Source organism: Mytilus galloprovincialis, chromosome 8 (genome assembly GCF_965363235.1).
Source record: "Mytilus galloprovincialis chromosome 8, xbMytGall1.hap1.1, whole genome shotgun sequence".
Classification (NCBI taxonomy): Eukaryota; Metazoa; Mollusca; class Bivalvia; order Mytilida; family Mytilidae; genus Mytilus; species Mytilus galloprovincialis.
In genome coordinates this window covers 72,759,904-72,779,609 of record NC_134845.1, presented here as the reverse complement: position 1 = coordinate 72,779,609, position 19,706 = coordinate 72,759,904, and the positions used below count along the sequence as shown (strand labels likewise).

The 19,706-nt window shown below is 33.1% G+C and overlaps 1 protein-coding gene across 7 annotated transcripts in view; it reads left to right on the top strand.

The window, feature by feature from the left end:
- The first annotated feature begins 2,667 nt into the window (after positions 1 to 2,667).
- The window catches only part of LOC143042521 (protein furry-like), a 373,316-nt gene continuing 356,277 nt past the window's right edge, over positions 2,668 to 19,706 (top strand). For 6 of the 7 annotated variants that reach the window (XM_076214885.1, XM_076214883.1, XM_076214882.1 and 3 more), the window contains exons 1-6: positions 2,670 to 2,708; positions 5,918 to 5,988; positions 6,857 to 7,053; positions 11,542 to 11,595; positions 16,570 to 16,697; positions 18,158 to 18,188. In XM_076214885.1, the coding sequence (XP_076071000.1) occupies positions 5,967 to 5,988; positions 6,857 to 7,053; positions 11,542 to 11,595; positions 16,570 to 16,697; positions 18,158 to 18,188 (432 nt within the window). In that variant the 5' untranslated portion in view covers positions 2,670 to 2,708; positions 5,918 to 5,966. Of the gene's footprint in view, positions 2,709 to 5,917; positions 5,989 to 6,856; positions 7,054 to 11,541; positions 11,596 to 16,569; positions 16,698 to 18,157; positions 18,189 to 19,706 lie in introns of all 7 variants that reach the window. The other variant, XM_076214884.1, reaches the window with a different exon arrangement.

Sequence of the window (19,706 nt, the reverse complement as noted above, 5' to 3'; positions counted from 1 at the left end):
GTTGATTTATTTCACCCAACAAAATTAAGGGAAGTGAGGGTTTACAAATCAACCAAAGGCTAACAATGAGTCTGAAATGACAACGAAGTTATGATTGACGGCCGACAAATTGAGACATAAAGGCCACACCCAGCAGGCAGGTTGCAGTTTGGTCTTGAAAAAAAGTATTCAATATATCAGTTCGGCGAAACAGATATGACGGCCAGACATGCAAACTCTTGCCACAAAATAAAATATGCCCGTTTTTAGACGCCCGTCAAAATTTTGACGGGACGTATTATGTTATACAAATGTCCGGTGTCCGTCCGTCTTTCTGTCCGTCTGTCTGTCTGTCCGTCTGTCCGTCTGTCTTTCCGGCGTAAACATGATGTCGCACCGTAACTTGAGAACGACTTATCCAAATTTCATGAAACTTATTATAGTTGTTTCTCATGATGGTCAAATGATCTGTATACTTTTTGGTGAAAATAAGATGAAAACTTTTTGATTTACAGCACTTTGTAACTAAAACAGGGGGTTGTTTTTTTCACATGTCGCACCGTATATCAAAAGCGATTTTTGATTATTGCTTAAAACTTTACACACTTCTTAGTTATATTAATCTTAAGATCTGTATACTTTTTGGTGATGATTCAAAATTTCATTTTTGAGTTATTGAGTATTTTGTAAAAAAAGGGGGAGGTTTTTTTACATGTCGCGCCGTATCTTAAAAACGGTTTATTATAATTGCTTAAAAATTTACACACTTCTTTGTTACATTAATCTAAAGATCTGTATACTTTTTGGTGATGATTCAAATTTTTTATTTTTGAGTTATTGAGTATTTTGTAAAAAAAAAGGGAGGTTTCTTTTACATGTCGCGCCGTATCTCAAAAACAATTTATGATTATTGCTTAAAACTTTACACACTTCTTTGTTTTATTACTCTGAAGATCTGTATTTTTGGTTTTGATTCAAATATTATTTTAATGATATTTAGATTTTTTGTAAAAAAAAAAGATGGGAGGGGGAGGGGAAATATGTTCCGCCGTATCTCAAAAACAATATATGGTTATTGCTTAAAACTTTCTCAGAAACTATTTATGATGGTTGCATAAAACTTTCACACAAGACGACGGGAGTATCATGCGCTCATGGCGCAGCTGTTTATTATTCATCATGTGAATGCTTAATAATTCTGTTGGAAATTTTCGTTTCTAATAGCAAAAATGTGGACAAGATTTTGGTTTTCAATCCAAATACGACCAGAATTTTTGTTTGAGGCAAAAATCAGAATCAATTTTTTTCTCTCCAATATCTATATATTTAAGACTATATTATTCACGTTAAGATACTTTAGTAAGACTTGCGTGACCTCGTTTTACGGGTCAAGAGAGCCACATATGGACGCAATTCCGAACAGCACTATATTGATATATCTTGCAGAAGAAATCAATGACAACAGTCTAGATTGGTGAAACATACATTAATCTTTATCTCAAACACATTTTCTTAGGAAAATAAGATGCACAAGTTTGTTTTTTTACTTCAATTACTTCAGCAGTGGTTGCAGACGAAATGTGGCTCATGTGTAAAGGAAAGATTTCTGGTTTTTTTTGTTTTTGTGTAAGTTCCTCCTTTAAAGGAGCACTAAATTCAAGTCTATCCATTTCGGTGGTGTACTTATCATTCATCTATGATTTTTTTTATATAGGTCAACATTTTTTTCGGAGTTCTCTGGACTTTTCAATAAAATTAGCATGGTTTCTTTTGACCATAAATAGGGTCACAAGAGTTAAAAAAAAAACGTCAATTGTGGGTGTATTTGGGCAAAATAAAAGGCATCACGCATATGAACAGAATCAGGAGATATTTTTCTTTCTATATATTAACAAAAGAAGGCGATATGCACTTACCTTTATGTTTTTTTTTTATATAACTTGCAGGCCAGATTGCCGTTCTTATAATATTTTCAGAATGATTTTGTCATCCTCATCAACATTCACCAAGTGCACATAAATTGTATTATCATGAAAACAAGGGAATTTTAATAGGGTTTTTATTTATAAAAAAAATTATTGATAAATATAAATAAATATGATCTCAGAGGGCAAAAATTGGAAATCGTTCGTAATTGTGTCCAGTCGTAATTGCGTCCTGTGGGGCTATGTTATTTTAAAATAGGCTGGGGCGTTTGGGGTTAAACATGTTTTCGTAAGTGTTTAATATTGATGCGGAACTTTTTTGTCATGAGAGTGTAATAGTCTGTATATATATAGAGTATTACTTTCTGTTTGGTGGAATAATGAAATAGAAGTCAATACGTTCTTGCTCAATCATGTGTCGCTTTGAAGGTGTCATGATTATCATCCTCAGCAAAAGCAATGTGTTACTGTAATTTGAATATTAAAATGACTGAGCGACGATTTTTTCGATGCACTGGTCAACTCCACCATAGCAGAGACATATAAATAATACAGAGACATATATACACATAAAAAAAAAAAAAAAAGTCCGAGCAAAGGGGGCGTACGCCCTCTACGCCCCCTTCTGAATCCGCCACTGGAAAATGCAGTAAAGTAAACATCAGTATGTTCATAGTTTTCTGAAACTGAAGAAGAAGACGACCGTTGTTGTGGATCGCAATGATACTTTGACGGTAGGGAATAGGATGATTTGTTCTGTGTTAAAGTTCAAACATTTAGTTTCGTATTTGACAAAGACTTAGAGTAAGTTCTAAATTTTAACAATAAGTCAACATGTATCATCAGTACAGCGGATATAGGTACTAACCAAGCGGGCGTGATCGATTTTGACCTTACACTGTAACGAAATATTTGCTTTGCTTTATCAATATTTATCAATATTTAGGATATAACTGTATTGTATTATAAGCTCCGACGGGGATTTGATGGTCTCAAATTAAGTTTACCAGTTTACTGGCGACGCGTTAGTGGAGACAGTAAACGGGTATTTGCGACCATCAAATCCTCAGTTGATGCCGTCGGAGCTTAGAATACAATATTGTTATCTCCATTCCTGTTACAATTTATGACAAAAATAAGCAAAGACCCATCGAACAACATCTGATAAACAAATTTAATAATACTTTTAGATATTTGGATGATATTTTGGCTCTCAATAATGACGACTTCAATATGTATATTAAAGAAATTTATCCTGTTGAACTTACTTTAAATAAAGCTAATACTAACAATGACCACTGACCATGCTGACCTTTCCTCGATCTTGATATCTATATCACTAACGGAAAGCTGAATACTAAAATTTATGATAAAAGAGATGATTTTTCATTTCCTATCGTTAATTATCCATTTTTAGATGGTGACGTTCCCTTGTCACCATCTTACGCTGTTTATATATCTCAACTTGTACGATTCGCTCGTGTATGTAACAATGTTTTAGATTTTAACGAAAGAAATTTATGTATTTCTGAAAAATTATTACACCAGGGTTTTCGATATCACAAACTAGTCAAAACATTTACTAAATTTTATCATCGGTATAAGGACATCATTCGTAAATATAGCTCAACATGCAAACTTCTTATACGTTCAGGTATTTCACATCCAATTTTTTGGGATACGATTGCTTTCAAGCAATCTGTAGACTTATACCGGTGGCTCAGAGCAATTTCCCTCACGTCAATCGTTTTATTCTAAACATTAAGGAACATATCAGATTCTTATGATTGTCTTGCTTTAAAAGGTAAAAACAAACAAAGGGATTGAACTTAATCAACTTTCCTATAATGTTCTTTTCATAATCTTCATGTTTGATAATTCCCTTGACTTCGATGCGTGTTTTTAACAACACGGAAAATCAGAATTAAGCAGTATTTATATTTAGTGTAGTTATAAATTTAAAAACACGTCAGAGGGAATTTCCGGTTTTGATAAAATGCGAGAGTTCTCTGAATACCGATAAATCTATTTCTGTCATATAAGAACTGAAGTGGAGTTTTTCTTATATATGTTACCGTTATGAAACTGATATTTGAGATTGTACTTCAATAAAGAAATTGAGAACCATCTAGGTCGTTTAATAAGCATTTTTAATATATCTTGCCCCTGAGTTTGATTTGGAAATTATGCGCATGCGTATAGTTTTCTTGACTTTAAGGGGTTTTAGATTGAATGGTTGCTCTGGATTCCCCACTCAATTAATTAATTTATAACTCATGGGATCTTTTCTATGTATGTCTGCTATTGAGGGTTATTGTTGTTGCATAATTTTAAAGCATATGCATCATTTAGATTAAAATAAATATATTCCACATCGTAGAACACCCCTTCAGGCGAAATGGAGTCTTCCATATTATCGTTTCGAGTTGTCTCCCTTTCCGGCAGTAACTTCCGTGAATTCTGAATATAAACAAGACGTCGAGTATTAGCTGGTTCTGTCAATAAACGTCGTATTATATTAAAAACAAATGCAATTTAAACTGATAAATGTGTACGGAAAGGAGCCATGATGACTGACCCAAAGGAAATTAAATATTTAAAGAGTTAGGAATGGGGTTCCTCCTAGAATTAACGTAGGAAAAAGGTGATAGGATACGAATTGAAATCTACATCTACATCATACGACGATCGATCAGCACATTGATGACTATACGTCGGCGCAGCGCTAACAGACACTTAATAAAATATAATGTAACCAATGACTGAAATAAAATACCTTCTCTGACATCTCTCACTCTGAGTCAGTCAGTGACTGCTGTGGAAAGTAAACTTGGTATTGATAGTACAAAAATAAAACACAATAGACCTAATTACGTTGTTCATACACTTTTATCCAAATTTGGCTATTTTGTAACTATTTTACATGTCTGTTTGTCATTTGAATTAGTTTTGAAAATAATATTATCCAGCTACATGCATACATGTCATGCATGTGTCAATGAAACAATGGCAATCGTATCCCTCAGAGCAATCTGCTCTTTGATTATGGAAATATTCTTTATAAAGCACAAAGGTGTCAGTATTCACCTCAAAAACTAACAAAACCTTTGAATAGACTAAGAAGGGATATAGTTATGATACTGTTGTCAGGTCATTAAAGATTGCATATTTTGGCGTTTATATTGATTCACTTATAGGGTCTTTGCATCGGAACTAAACACATTTATTCAAAAACCAGTTGTTGGCATGACACAGGTTATGTTCTACTCATATATGTTATGATGGTATGATACTAAACCCCTAATGGGAAGGATTGTGCCTGATGTTCATATGATGAAATCATAATCTTTCAGTCAGTTTAATTGAAGTCTGGAGCTGGCATGTCAGTTAACTGCTAGTAGTCTGTTGTTATTTATGTATTATTGTCATTTTGTTTATTTTCTTTGGTTACATCTTCTGACATCAGACTTGGACTTTTCTTGAACTGAATTTTAATGTGCGTATTGTTATGCGTTTACTTTTCTACATTGGCTAGAGGTATAGGGGGAGGGTTGAGATCTCACAAACATGTTTAACCCCGCCGCATTTTTGCGCCTGTCCAAAGTCAGGAGCCTCTGGCCTTTGTTAGTCTTGTATTATTTTAATTTTAGTTTCTTGTGTACAATTTGGAAATTAGTATGGCGTTCATTATCACTGAACTAGTATATATTTGTTTAGGGGCAGCTGAAGGACGCCTCCTGATGCCGGGGTTTCTCGCTACATTGAAGACCTGTTGGTGACCTTCTGCTGTTGTTTTTTTCTATGGTCGGGTTGTTGTCTCTTTGGCACATTCCCCATTTCCATTCTCAATTTTATTAGACACACACAATTTCATTTAGAAAGTAAATCTTATCATAAGTCTGAAAACATGTATATGAACACAATAATGGCCAGAACATATAAAACTCTTAAACCAAAGTTCTATAAAAGAAAATTAATATTTAAAAAAATTATTTTATTGAATATTTGCATAGAAATATGAAAGATACTAAACAGAAGAAGGTATTTTAGATCCACAGACAGATGGCTTCAAAAGAAGAGAAAGGTAATTTACCCATGGAAAACTTAATTTGCATGGGAGGTACATGTAGGGCATGAACCACCTAATATTTAATATTTTTAAAACTTATGTACAGGGTACAAATTTAATTTTAAATTGATATAGATAAAAAAAAAATGATCCACAATATAAGGTATACAAAAATGCTTATATTACTGAGACCTCCTACATGTATTTACTATCTCCCAATAGTTTACATGTTGCATACACCTATGTATGTCCTTATTTAGGCTAGAATATATATATAAGAAGATGTGGTATGAGTGCCAATGAGACAACTCTCTATCCAAGTCACAATTTATAAAAGTAAACTATTATAGATCAAAGTACAGTCTTCAACATGGATTTGATTGATTTTTGGTATTTGAATGCCACTTTTAAGCACCACATTTAGGCTATTGTGGCGGCCAGTTTTTATTGGTGGAGGAAGCTGGAGTGCCCTGAGAAAACCACCGACCTTCGATTGGCAAACTGACAATCCTAGTTAATTAAGATTGGAGACGAGTGCACCGTCATGAGCGGGTTTCAAACTCCCAACCTCAGTGTTGACTGGCTAGTGATTACAGTAGTAACTACTTAGACCACTCGGCCACCGAGGCCCCTCTTCAACATGAAGCCTTGGCTCACACCAAGCAGCAACCTATAAAGGGCCCCAAAAATAACTAGTGTAAAACTATTCAAAAAAGAAAAACAACAGTCTAATCTATAAAAAAAAAGAGAAACGAGAAACACTTGTGAACCACATCAACAAACGACAACTACTGAACATCATATATATGAATACATTATAAAGTTACGTATGAATAAATACACTGCTGCTTACATCAATTTGATACATTTACTTATTTTATAGGTATAGTAGAAAGTATGGAGAAAGACATTGACACTGCTGCTGTCATCAGGTTTCCGTGGAGGCATGACAATAGTAATCATGGTAACAGAAATGAAGAATTTAACAAAAAGCCTGGAGAGTACATACTGCAGACATTATTTTTAGAATTCTGCACAGTTGCTGAGAAAAAGATAGAACAGGTCTTAGGAGAACCATTGGTAAGAGTGATAATGAATTTAACATGTTAAATTAAAAGTATGGTAATATGTTACATAGATGTAAGAACTAACTAAGTTATTTGAACCTCGAGTTAACTGGCATCCCTAATTTTATGAGGATTATTTAGGTAAAAACAACTCTATAATAAGGTTAATACTGTTATGAAAACATTTGATAATAGAACAAAGATTTAATTACTGTAGAAAACATGAAGATACTTATATTAAAAGACCATTTTATTAGGCTAATAATATGATATTACACAATATTCTGTGTCATTATCCATATTGAAGTGATGCTGAGCAATCACCATGACACAGAAGTCCAAATAATAATCCTATATCTGAGGGTTTCCAAAGTAGAAATTATAAAAGTGTAATTACATGTACATAAATTAAATTTTAAGACAATCATTAGGTACTGTAATTAGTTTTTTTTATGAAATTCCTATACTTTTTATTTAACCCGTAAGAAGAGTTTAAATCAGACTCACTTTGGAATAATGAAAAACTAAGGATAGAAAACACATATTTTTTTATGCACCACCCAGTAGTGCGGTGATGGAATAGTATAAAGGCGATTATTAACAGAGTTTAATTTCACTTTAGGGTATACGGCTAAAAGTTGGTATACATCTAGAGAAATGATTTTACTTAAATTTTAGACTGGTCGTCTAAAAGTGGTATGGTGCAGTTTTTTTTAATTTGCCGTTTTGTTATCAAAAATGACATGACATCGTCGTCGTTAACTTTTACAAAAATCTTCTCCTCTGAAACTACTGGGCCAAATTAAACCAAACTTGGCCACAATCATCATTGGGGTATCTTGTTTAAAAAATGTGTCCGGTGACCCGGCCAACCATCCAAGATGGCCGCCGTGGCTAAAAATAGAACATAGGGGTAAAATGCAGTTTTTGGCTTATAACTCAAAAACCAAAGCATTAAGAGCAAATCTGACATGGGGTAGAATTGTTAAACAGGTGAAGATCTATCTGCCCTGAAATTTTCAGATGAATCGGATAACCCGTTGTTGGGTTGCTGGCCCTGAATTAGTAATTTTAAGGAAATTTTGCTCTTTTTGGTTATTATCTTGAATATTATTATAGATAGAGATAAACTATAAACGGCAATAATGTTCAGCAAAGTAAGATTTACAAATAAGTCAACATGACTGAAATGGTCAGTTGACCCCTTTAGGAGTTATTGCCCTTTATAGTCAATTTTTAACCATTTTTCGTAAAGATTAGTAATCTTTTACAAAAATCTTCTCCTCTGAAACTACTGGGCCAAATTAATCCAAACTTGGCCACAATCATCTCTTGGGTTAGTAGTTAGAAAAATGTGTCCTGTGACCCGGCCATCCAACCAAGATGGCCGCCATGGCTAAAAATAGAACATGGGGTAAAATGCAGTTTTTGGCTTATAACTCAAAACCCAAAGCATTTAAAGCAAATCTGACATGGGGTAAAATTGTTCATCAGGTCAAGATCTATCTGCCCTGAAATTTTCAGATGAATTGGACATTCCATTGTTGGGTTGCTGCCCCTGAAATGGTAATTTTAAGGAAATTTTGCTGTTTTTGGTTATTATCTTGAATATTATTATAGATAGAGATAAACTATAAACGGCAATAATGTTCAGCAAAGTAAGATTTACAAATAAGTCAACATGACTGAAATGGTCAGTTGACCCCTTTAAGAGTTATTGCCCTTTATAGTCAATTTTTAACCATTTTTCGTAAATCTTAGTAATATTTTACAAAAATCTTCTCCTCTGAAACTACTGGGCCAAATTAATCCAAACTTGGCCACAATCATCTTTTGGGTTATTAGTTTGAAAAATGTGTCCTGTGACCCGGCCATCAAACCAAGATGGCCGCCATGGCTAAAAATAGAACATGGGGTAAAATGCAGTTTTTGGCTTATAACTCAAAACCCAAAGCATTTAGAGCAAATCTGACAAGGGGTAGAATTGTTTATCAGTTCAAGATCTATCTGCCCTGAAATTTTCAGATGAATCAGACAACCTGTTGTTGGGTTGCTGGCCCTGAATTAGTAATTTTAAGGAAATTTTGCTCTTTTTGGTTATTATCTTGAATATTATTATAGATAGAGATAAACTATAAACGGCAATAATGTTCAGCAAAGTAAGATTTACAAATAAGTCAACATGACTGAAATGGTCAGTTGACCCCTTTAGGAGTTATTGCCCTTTATAGTCAATTTTTAACCATTTTTCGTAAAGATTAGTAATCTTTTACAAAAATCTTCTCCTCTGAAACTACTGGGCCAAATTAATCCAAACTTGGCCACAATCATCTCTTGGGTTAGTAGTTAGAAAAATGTGTCCTGTGACCCGGCCATCCAACCAAGATGGCCGCCATGGCTAAAAATAGAACATGGGGTAAAATGCAGTTTTTGGCTTATAACTCAAAACCCAAAGCATTTAAAGCAAATCTGACATGGGGTAAAATTGTTCATCAGGTCAAGATCTATCTGCCCTGAAATTTTCAGATGAATTGGACATTCCATTGTTGGGTTGCTGCCCCTGAAATGGTAATTTTAAGGAAATTTTGCTGTTTTTGGTTATTATCTTGAATATTATTATAGATAGAGATAAACTGTAAACAGCAATAATGTTCAGCAAAGTAAGATCTACAAATAAGTCAGCATGACCAAAATGGTCAGTTGACCACTTTAGGAGTTATTGCCCTTTGTAGTCAATTTTTAACCATTTTTGTAAATCTTAGTAATCTTTTACAAATATCTTCTCCTCTGAAACTACTGGGCCGAATTTAACCAAACTTAGCCATAATGATCATCGGGGTATCTAGTTAAAAAAATGTGTCCGGTAACTCGGCCAACAAACCAAGATGGCCACCATGGCTAAAAATAGAACATGGGGGTAAAATGCAGTTTTTGGCTTATAACTCAAAAACCAAAGCATTAAGAGCAAATCTGACAGGAAGTAAAATTGTTGATCAGGTCACGATCTATCTGCCCTGGAATTTTCAGGTGAATCGGATAATCGGTTGTTAGGTTGCTGCCCCTGAATTGGTAAATTTGAGGAAATTTTGCTGTTTCTTTGTTATTATCTTGAATATTATTATAAGAGATAAACTGTAAACAGCAATAATGTACAGCAAAGTAAGAACTAAAAATATGTCAGTATGACCAAAATAGTCAATTGACCCCCTAAGGAGTTATTGCCCTTCATAGTCAATTTTTAACAATTTTCTTAAAATTTGAAGATTTTCAATAATATTTTCCACAGAAAGTACTGTTATAGATAGAGATAATTGTAAGCAGCAAGAATGTTTAGTAAAGTAAAATCTACAAACACATCACCATCACCAAAACACAATTTTGTCATGAATCCATCTGTGTCCATTGTTTAATATTCACATAGACCAAGGTGAGCGACACAGGCTCTTTAGAGCCTCTAGTTTGGCATAGGCACCTATAAAATTAACTTTTGTCAAATTTTTATAAGTCTCATACATTAAGTATGCTATCATTTACTTTGAATAGATAATATCTTATACATTGAAACATTAAAAAGTGCAATTTGGTGGGTTTTTTAAATTTTTGAAACCAAAATTTGAAAGTTGAAATTGTTCTATTTCAACGTCACAATTCAGCCACCAAAGTTGAGATATAAAAAATGCCACATTTTCTATAATATATATCATATGGCTTTGAAACTTTGTAAACTGACTTCTAATGTACACTAAGCTTAAATCATGCCAAGTTTTATTAGAATTGGTCAAGTTTTTGGCCCCTAATAGGCCCAAGACCACAATTAATGATCCTGCTTTTCGTTGTCCACGAATATAGTTCCCTTTAATTTTAGTGTATTTTTTCTTTATTTTTTTTCTTTCCCTTTCTCATTCATTTCTTAGCTTTTCTTGGGTGGAAATGAAAGAAGAGAGCTGAAATAAACTTTTGGATGTTTTATTTTAACTGATTTTAATAAGGAAAGAGTGATTAGGCCAGGTGCAAAAAGGTAATATTTACACTTTTCAGAACATCTCTTGACTTGCCTATAGGGGGTATGGATGTGTATTGGCCAAATTTGTATGATGTAAAGATGCAATTTTTCTGAAAATTGCATATATTTTTGGACTTGTACTGTACATTACACACACAAAAAAATTAGACAAAAAGAATAGGCAAATTTTTTTAATGCGACAAAACGTTATAAAGAAATGATACAGGAATTAATTGTGGTCTCGGGCATAAGAGATATGCAAGGGGACACCATCTGTGTCCCATGGATACATTCTCCATTTATTTAAACATTATTTCTAAACCAAAACCTTAAAATGATTTGTAAAACAGTTGCAGCAGATAAAAATGGTCATGAAAGCAGCAAAAGTTAAATATTTCCAGACCTTAAGTTAGTATATCCTGTTTTATAATATCTTACTGATTATTTTGTAGCAGAAACTTTCTTTTTAGCTGTAAACATGCTTAATTTGCCTTGCAGGAAAAATCTTTGACAAAATCTTTACAGAGAGGAGAAGATCCACAGTTTGATCAGGTAATTTAAAAGAAAGAATGTTGTAGGAAGGAAACTGATTGAAAATTTGATGTGTTTAAAAAGCAATTTACTCATTTGATTTAAAAAAGAACAAAAAGAAAGATTGTCATTTAGGCAACTACAGAGCATGCAAATTCTGAAATTTTGTTAATTATTTAATGTTAATTATTTGAATGGGTAAATGAATATCAATTCATGTACTGCCAATTATCCCAAGTTAATTGTTTGAATGGGTAAATGAATATCAATACATGTACTGTTAATTATCCAAAGTTAATGATTTGAATGGGTACATGAACATCAATACATGTACTGTTAATTATCCAAAGTTAATGATTTGAATGGGTAAATGAATATCAATACACGTACTGTTAATTATCCAAAGTTAATGATTTGAATGGGTAAACAAATATCAGTACATGTACTGTTATTTTAAATGTTGAACAAGGCTTTAGATAAATTTGCTCCTATTGTTAAAAAGAGAGTTAAAAGCGACAGGAAGCCTGATTGGTATAACAGTGAAATCATTTACGCTAAGAATATGAGAGATAAATATAATGCACTTGGTTAATGGAGTGGGTATAGATTTTGGAGAAATAAAACTAAACAAATTATAGATAACTCAAAAGAGAATTATTTTAAAAATATGGTAAAAGACTCCAATGACCCTAACACCTTATGGAAATGTCTTCACAGTCTGAACCCAAAAGTTAAAAATACACCATATGAGTTAGCCACAGAAGATAACAATACAACTAAAAGTAAAAAATGTATAGCTGATACTTTTAATAAGTTTTTCACTTCCTGTGCTGAAAAACTAAGAGGACAAGGAAGTTATACACCTGTAAATAAAGCAAATTTTAGTAATCTTAGTAAAGGAGTAGGTTCAGTAAGACCCCTTTTTGGCCCCACAATATAGCAGTTTTACAAAATTGTTAAAATGTAAACTTTTAGTTATATATTGGAAAGAAGAAAGATTCTGCTACATAAATATGGGCTGTTTTTGACAATACAATGCACATATATCGGGTACTAGCATCATTAAGTCATGCTAAATCACTGAAATCTTCACAATTTGAGCATTTAGTTAAATTTTAGACGGTTTCCGTCTAAAATGAAAGTGGCCGCATTCTTGTTCATTCATAATATTAAAATGTAAGTTGTATATGATGATAATACATAACATATATAAAGGTTGTGGATGAACACGGATGCGACCACTTTCATTTTTGACAAAAACCATCTGAAAAGTGACGTTTTTTAGCATATTTGATAGATTTTTCATAGTTAAGCTTGAATCGGAGCGTTTTTTAATGACTACATCAGTTAAAATCTTTTACTTAAACTAATTGAATCAATTTAAATAGACACTTAAGTGTTAAAAAAGAAATCTTTCATGAAATTTGAGGCCAAAATCGGCCGTTACCGGACCTACTCCTTTGTTACAAATAAATTACATAAACATGAAAACTTTTCTATACCACCAGTGATCATGTATTAGCTATTTAATGAGTTAACAAAACTTGATATAAACAAAGCAACTGGTATGGATAATATTGGACAAAAAATCCTATGATTATGTGCCCCTTTTATTGCATCACCTCTCACATATATATTTAACAGAATTAATTCATTACTGAAGAATGCTAAGGTAACACCAGTTTTCAAGGATGGAGACAAGCTTTTACCAACAAATTACAGACCTAAATCAGTTCTTCCAAATTTATCAAAATTAATAAAAAGACATGTTTCTAGTAAAATGTACAAATATTTATCTAAGGCCTAAATTAAAATATTGTTTGTTTGCCCTTTTCCGACCCTATGTTTTGAAACAGGGTAGACAGGTAGGTAAAATATTTTATTTTTTTCCCAAAAAAAATAATTTGGCTCGGTATATTTTTTGTCATGGGTAGGCAGGTAGGTATAATATTTTATTTTATATTGCAAAAAAACATGAAACCCTGACGGGTTAAAATGCAAACATAGTACATTGTATACACAAGTGACAAGAAACATAATATACAAAATCTGCATAATGTCATTTTTGTCTGTTTTGCTTTTGCTAATAAGTTGATGGGACTAGTAGTATAATAGTCCCAGGAAGTTTTGAAAAAAAAATATCATGTAGAATGTGAAGTTAATTCATATGCAAGACTAGTTTGTTTTCAAATATCAAAATATAGAGCTGTGCCGCAGATTACTTTGTCCTGGTAAAATATGTCCGGGCAGAGATACATTACTAGTAGAAAAAGTCCCTAGAGTGTTTAAATTTTCGTGTGTGTCTGGGTTTCCAATAAAAATGCTACAAGACTTGAACTCAATTCTGAATCTGAATAAGTACGTTGCAGGGCCAGTATATATGGCATCAGTGGCAACGGGAGAGAGGCGCTGGAAAATTAATCCAACGTTGTGAGAGCAACCGAAGTTTAAAGCTCTCAATTGTCTTAGCACACACAAGATTGTCCGGTAGTCTATTCCATTCGGGTACGTATTCTACATCGCAATTTATAAATGATCTGTTTGGAAAACTTGGGAGCTTTTACTGCCAAATATTCTCCACTTTACAGGCTTTTGCCACCTTTGGTTCATGTCAGATATAAATAATACAGCAATGCTGGTCGAAGGCATCTTTAACATAATCATCCTGATCTACGGATCACAAAAGGCCATCCCTACTGTACATAGAATACAACGTCCGTTTACAAAAAAGTTTGTACACACGTTGATAATTTTGTATTAAACGAACTTTTTTGTAAGTGAACCCTCCTCTCCAAGTATAAAGATACAGAGTAACGTACGTCATATCTAGCTGCGAAAACGTAGCTCTATTGTCCTTTGATTTTTTTTTTTTTGCCATAGATCTATGGTCCGCAAATATCAAAAATCATCAAAAGGACCTTAAGAGCTACGTTTTCGCAGCTAACGTCATATCATCATGTTTTCTCAAAGCGTTCAACATCGATTTCAAACAAATGCTTTGAAACTCTATATGCAAGTGTTCATGTCAAACGCTCACGAGATACCAAACGGACTAGACCTTATACGGTAAAGATAAAACCCGAGGATTCCGGTAAAAAAGTTTTGAGCGGGAAATACAAATATAAGATTTTTGGTAGGAACGAAAAGATAAAATAAAATAAAATCTTGCTGGTAAATACAAATAAAAGATTTTCAGGCGGAACGAATTGACAGGGTCGGTCGGTAAAGGGCAAACAAACAATATTTTAATTTAAGCCTAAACTTAAACTTTTACACCCTACACAATCTGGTTTCAGGCCGCAGCATTCTTGTCAAACTGCACTTATCAATATCATTGACAAATGGTTGCAAGAAATGAATGATGGTTATTTAAATCTAGCAATTTTATTAGATTTTAAAAAAACTTTTGATTTGGTAGATCATGACATTCTTTGTTTAAAGCTTGAAATTTAGGGATTTCTGGTAACTGTCGTTTATTTACAGTTACTACCAGCGTTAGGTAGTGTTGATTTAGTCCCAGCGATCACATTTGTCATTTATTTTCAGTTACTGAATGCGTTGGGTAGTGTTGATTAAGTCCCAGTGATCACATTTGTAATTTATTTTCAGTTACTGAATGCGTTAGGTAGTGTTGATTTAGTCCCAGTGATCACATTTGTAATTTATTTTCAGTTACTGAATGCGTTAGGTAGTGTTGATTTAGTCCCAGTGATCACATTTGTAATTTATTTTCAGTTACTGAATGCGTTAGGTAGTGTTGATTTAGTCCCAGTGATCACATTTGTCATTTATTTTCAGTTACTGAATGCTTTAGGTAGTGTTGATTAAGTCCCAGTGATCACATTTGTAATTTATTTTCAGTTACTGAATGCGTTAGGTAGTGTTGATTTAGTCCCAGTGATCACATTTGTAATTTATTTTCAGTTACTGAATGCGTTAGGTAGTGTTGATTTAGTCCCAGTGATCACATTTGTCATTTATTTTCAGTTACTGAATGCTTTAGGTAGTGTTGATTAAGTCCCAGTGATCACATTTGTAATTTATTTTCAGTTACTGAATGCGTTAGGTAGTGTTGATTTAGTCCCAGTGATCACATTTGTAATTTATTTTAGGTTACTGAATGCGTTAGGTAGTGTTGATTTAGTCCCAGTGATCACATTTGTAATTTATTTTCAGTTACTGAATGCATTAGGTAGTGTTGATATAGTCCCAGTGATCATATTTGTAATTTATTATCAGTTACTGAATGCTTTAGGTAGTGTTGATTTAGTCCCAGTGATCACATTTGTCATTTATTTTCAGTTACTGAATGCGTTAGGTAGTGTTGATTTAGTCCCAGTGATCACATTTGTAATTTATTTTAGGTTACTGAATGCGTTAGGTAGTGTTGATTAAGTCCCAGTGATCACATTTGTAATTTATTTTCAGTTACTGAATGCGTTAGGTAGTGTTGATTTAGTCCCAGTGATCACATTTGTAATTTATTTTCAGTTACTGAATGCGTTAGGTAGTGTTGATTTAGTCCCAGTGATCACATTTGTAATTTATTTTAGGTTACTGAATGCGTTAGGTAGTGTTGATTTAGTCCCAGTGATCACATTTGTAATTTATTATCAGTTACTGAATGCGTTAGGTATTGTTGATTTAGTCCCAGTGATCACATTTGTAATTTATTTTCAGTTACTGAATGCGTTAGGAAGTGTTGATTTAGTCCCAGTGATCACATTTGTAATTTATTTTCAGTTACTGAATGCGTTAGGTAGTGTTGATTTAGTCCCAGTGATCACATTTGTCATTTATTTTCAGTTACTGAATGCGTTAGGTAGTGTTGATTTAGTCCCAGTGATCACATTTGTAATTTATTTTAGGTTACTGAATGCGTTAGGTAGTGTTGATTTAGTCCCAGTGATCACATTTGTAATTTATTTTCAGTTACTGAATGCGTTAGGTAGTGTTGATTTAGTCCCAGTGATCACATATGTAATTTATTTTCAGTTACTGAATGCGTTAGGTAGTGTTGCAGAACAGACATTACCTTCCTTGTTGAGGAGTTTATTTCTCTGGTTTAATAAACAGATGTTAATTGATGAAGGTGGTGTCCGACAAAGGCATAAAAGTAAAGGGTAGGTTTAAGACAATATGAAAAGTTTAATAAAGCAGTGCATAGCAGAGACAAAGGATAAAGGATAGGATAAAAACAGCAATGTACATGTAGGTCCAAGGCTCAGGTGAACAAAAAGTCTAAAACAGGGTATATTTAAAACATCATGAGACAGGCAATTCAGTTATTAAAATGGCAAAATCAAAGTTTATTTTAGTAAAATTTTTAAAAGTTTTGTTAATGTTTAGGATGTAAAACTTTGTTACATTTTATATCCTCGTGCTGATATGTTATTGAGGTATGATTGTCAACGAAACAACTACTGGTAAAAGTGGTATCCCAAAGATACAACAAAGTGAGCTTTTCTCATCACTTGGCGTCCGTTGTCTGCAGTCGTTGTCTGTTAACTTTTACAAAAATCTTCTCCTCTTTAACTACTGGGCCAAATTTAACCATACTTGGCCACAATCATCATTAGAGTATTTAGTTTAAAAAATGTTTCCGATGACCCCGCTCACCAACCAAGATGGCTGCCATGGCTAAAAATAGATCATAGGGGTAAAATGTAGATTTTGGCTTATATCTCTGAAACCAAAGCATTAAGAGTAAATCTGACAGGGATGAAATTGTTTATCAGGTCAAGATGTATTTGTCCTGAAAATTTCAGACAAATCGGACAATCTGTTGTTGGGTTGCTGCCCATGAATTGGTAATTTTAAGGAAATTTTGCAGTTTTTGGTTATTATCTTAAATATTATTATAGATAGAGATAAACTGTAAACAACATTATGTTCAGCAAAGTAAGATCTACAAAAAAGGTATCAAGACCAAAATGGTCAGTTGACCCATATAAGGAGTTATTGTCCTTTATAGTAAATATTTTACAATTTTTTGCAAATTTTTGTAATCTTACAAAAATCTTCTCCTCTGAAACTACTTGACAAATTTAACCAAACATTAATTGGGTATTTAGTTTGAAAAATGTGTCTGATGATCCTGCCAGCCAACCAACATGGCCACCATGGCTAAAAATAGAACATAGGGGAAAAAGCAGTTTTTCTCTCAATTATATCTCTGAAACTAAAGCAAAAGTATAATGGTTGCATATGCATTATTTCATGCATGAACTGTAAATAAAAATATCAGGTGAACAACAGGCTCCTTGGAGCCTCTAGTTTAACAATATGGATGCTATGTTTCTATTTGTATTTATATCAATAGTCATGGTAGTCAATATTATAAATCTTGCAAAATACAATGATAAAAACACGCAGAAAGAACATTGAAGTCTATTTCAATAATAATTATATGTATTATGTAATATATGAATTAAAGACTATAGCTTACTCAATACTTTATATATGGACTCTCAAATTCCTTCTAGATTAATATTATATGAACAGCTCCGTAAAAAATATATTGACCTCTTCAAAAGTCCATAACTGATAAATATATCATACATTTATTTTTTGATTTTTACAGAAGTAAAGACTTTCTTCTAGAAAGAAGAGATGTAAGTTTTTAAGATACTATCAATTGAACACACTTTGAATATAATAAAAAACAGTAGTAAGAAAAAACAAACCCAACTAAAGTTTAGACAAAGAGTAAATCAAATGTGTTGCTATTTACATTCTCATCAAGGGGTTGATGTTAACTTTCTCCTCTAATATATAAAAGAAGATATGGTATGATTGCCAATGAGACAACTGTCCACAAGTGACCAAAATGACACACAAATTAACAACTATAGGTCACTGTACAGCCTTCATTAATGAGCAAAGCCCATACCGCATAGTCAGCTATAGAAGGGCCCGAAATGACAATGTAAAACAATTCAAACGAGAAAACTAACAGACTTATTTATATAAAAAAAGGAACGAAAAACAAATATATAACACCTAAACAAACGACAACCACTGAAATAAAGGCTCCTGACTTGGGACAGGCACATACATACATAATGTGGCCAGGTTAAACATGTTAGCGGATCCCAACCCTCCCCCTAACCTGGGACAGTGGTAAAACAGTACAACATAAGAACAAACTATAAAAATCATTTGAAAAAGTCAACTCATCAGTATATATTGATATTGACTTTCTCCTCTATGTGTTGATATTAACTTTCTCCTCTAGGTGTAATTCACTTTATCCTCTAGGTGTTGATATTGACTATCCTCTAGGTGTTGATATTGACTTTCTCCTCTAGGTGTTGATATTGACTTTATCCTTTGGTGTTGATATTGACCTTCTCCTCTAGGTGTTGATATTGACTTTATCCTTTGGTGTTGATATTGACTTTCTCCTCTAGGTGTTGATATTGACTTTCTCCTCTAGGTGTTGATATTGACTTTCTCCTCTAAGTGTTGATATTGACTTTCTCCTCTAGGTGTTGATATTGACTTTCTCCTCTAGATGTTGATATTGACTTTCTCCTCTAAGTGTTGATATTGACTTTCTCCTCTAGGTGTTGATATTGATTTTCTCCTCTAGGTGTTGAGGTTGCACTTTGTAAATACAGCTTTTTCTCAAACCACACCTCTTTTGGGGAGATTTAGAATATTAATAGAAAATTAATTTTGTTTACATACTGGTTCCCAGTTATGCTCTCTGTGTTCCATCTCATAGAGACATAACTTGGGAATGTTACCAGTAAATATACATGTGCATATTGTTTACATTGAAATCTGTGGTAACCCTTCATTCAAGGTAGTAGTAGTTAAGAAAATTAGTGTTAGTCTAAACTCTAAAAAGTTCAGGGCATATAAACGTTGAAAATATGCCGCACAAGCCCTATATTTTGACCTTTGAAAAAATTGTAGTGCATATGAACTTTCAATTCTAGGATAAGATTTTTTCAAAACTTAATAGTAAAAGTGGTACAGTTTTAGCCGTAAAAGGAGTTCCTATGGGAAATTGCATTGTCAATATTTACAGAAATGCAACCTTCTCCTCTAGGTGTTGATATTGACTTTCTCCTCTAGGTGTTGATATTGACTTTCTCCTCTAGGGTTTGAAATTGACTTTCTCC